Source organism: Ustilaginoidea virens, chromosome 7 (genome assembly GCF_000687475.1).
Source record: "Ustilaginoidea virens chromosome 7, complete sequence".
NCBI lineage: Eukaryota > Fungi > Ascomycota > Sordariomycetes > Hypocreales > Clavicipitaceae > Ustilaginoidea > Ustilaginoidea virens.
Window position 1 is genome coordinate 215,155 of NC_057322.1, and position 2,436 is coordinate 217,590.

General features: G+C 42.2%; 1 protein-coding gene across 1 annotated transcript; it reads left to right on the top strand.

Moving 5' to 3' along the window:
• Positions 1-733: 733 nt before the first annotated feature.
• Positions 734-1,048, top strand: UV8b_07685 (uncharacterized protein; the record flags this gene model as incomplete). The annotated part of the gene is made up of 1 exon (XM_043145182.1): positions 734-1,048. One exon carries the CDS (start codon positions 734-736, stop codon positions 1,046-1,048), a length of 315 nt encoding a protein of 104 aa, XP_043001117.1.
• Between the last annotated feature and the right edge of the window lie 1,388 nt (positions 1,049-2,436).

The window sequence follows — 2,436 nt, forward strand, 5'->3', positions numbered from 1 at the left end:
TGCGTACTGACTTTAGCCAGCTGCACGCAGCTGTGCATAGGTTTGCAAGAGTGCAATTACGCATTCTATGCAATATCAATCTTTTCTTGCTGCTATATTTCTTATACCTCTGTGCTAATATTATTACTAGGACCGTATAAACGCGTGATAAATAGCGTGCAAACCAGCACAATCGCGCATTTTCACATTGCAATTCTGTTACCTTAATCCGACCTTCGCCGTGCAACGCGCAATAGGCATACCAACTGCTTACCTACGCACCTTCTATTATATCGTCGCTATCTTGCCAGACGATTTTCTACGATTAAATATTCTTTCCGACGAAGAAATCAGCCTCAGGCAAAAGTTCTGCTAGGGCACCCGTGCCGCCATACAAATTGCTAGTGCAAGGCACAGCCCAAAAGAACGCAGCAGTGCCGACACATTTGCCTGCGCGAAACATTTCTTCTGACTTAAGAAGCCGGCAAGCGACTTTTGACTACTAAGGCCGGAAGACCATAAGTGTGGTATATTGTGACTGGATTGACTGGATTGATCCCTTTTGCCTAGGACTATTTACCGGGACTATTTTGCCCTTTGGATTTACTTGGACCTTTATCCGTTAGATTTTCTTTGACTAAGGCTAGGTTGTTATTCTTTCTTATTGTTATTCTTTCCTATCTATCTTACTTATCCTACCTATCCTACCCATCCTACCTATCCTACCTATCCTGCCTTTCCTACCTATTCCACTATGGCTACCAATACCGACCTGGGGAACCCGGCAAACTTCCAACTGCTAGGCAGTAAAGACTGGTTTAAATGGATCTCGATTATTGAGAAGTTCGCTGTCAACGAAAATATCTGGGCCTATATCAACCCTTCTATGCAAGATAGGCCTACTTTACAACAACCCGTTGAGCCTACTGCTTCTACCATCAAGCCTCATGCTTCCTCTATCCTTGACCTTGACGATTCTGATTTTACTAGGTTGCAGTATATGACGAATGTCTATAGGACTGCCCTACAGGATTATAAGGATAAGAAAAAGGCTCTCGTCAATATCTAATGTTGGATTATCGCAACTATAGGCAACTACTACGATACTATAAGCCAGGAGAATGATGTTGCCGCACAGCTATACCTGTTAAAACAACGCTTGCAGCCCACCACTTGGGACCATGAAAAAGATATCCGCCAGCGCTATACAGCTATACTGCGAAGTCCTAATAGGACTAAGATATCCAGCTAGATTACTTCCTATAAAAAAGTCCTTGCAGAAGCTATTAATATCAACATACCAGATACATAAGGACTCCGACCAACCTAGGATTTTATCGACGCCGTGGAATCTATTGCACCAGCCTTTTCTAATTATTGGAAGAATAGAATCAAGGAAAAGCAACGCAATAACAAAGAAGGATGGGAGAAGAAGATACCCGACGGTCATTATATTAGTGATTTATTCGAGCAAGAGTTTGCCTCACAACAATAAAGAGCATAAGGTGCCTTTGCCTCTTTCCAGGATATGGATACCAAAAAAAATCAACAAAAAACAACTGACATTACCAAGCTAAAACAACCATGCATTTGTGGCCTTTTACATCGCTGGGAAGATTGTTATGTTTTAAACCAGCAAAAGGCGCCTAAGGATTGGAAGCCCAATACCACTATACTTAACAAAATCTAATCCAAGTTTTCATCTGACCAGCGCTTCAAGGATATAGTTATCAAAGCATTACAAGCGAAAGGAATCACGATTAATCCTATTGTGTTACAACCACCCTCTCCTTCTATATCACTTGGAATTGCGTTTGCTAGTAAGGATAGTAATACGTTACACAACGTTGTGCAACCCGAACCAAAACGGCCCAGCTGAACGCTCGGGGGGTATTATAGGGACTAAAGCTAGGACCTTACGACTAGCTGCTAACCTACCTGAAGACCTATGGCCGGAGCTATGGAAAGCCGCAACCTTCTTATATAATCGCATACCACAACAAGGCCTTCAGTGGATTACACCACATCAACGACTTCATTCCTGGCTAGCTAATAACGCTAGGGATACCTAATATACTGATCCTAGGCCTTCTATATCATTCCTCAAGGCTTACGGTTGTAAGGCCTATCCATTGACAACAACAGCGTTAAAAGGCACTAATCGACGAGAATTAAAGCTAGCACCATACGCTGAGATAGGATATTTAGTAGGTTACGATTCTACTAATATCTATCGTGTGTGGATTCCCGACCCTTATGAAGTACGACGAATTCGCGATGTTACCTTTGATGAAAATAGTTACTATAGTAGTAAATCCGCCGCTATACCACAACGACTTGAAATACAATTACCACAATATATCGACAACGCATCTGAGTATGAGGATATAGACGAGCTCTATATATCTCACCCTTCTACTACTGTTATACCTGTTCCTTCTACCCCTAGCACTACCC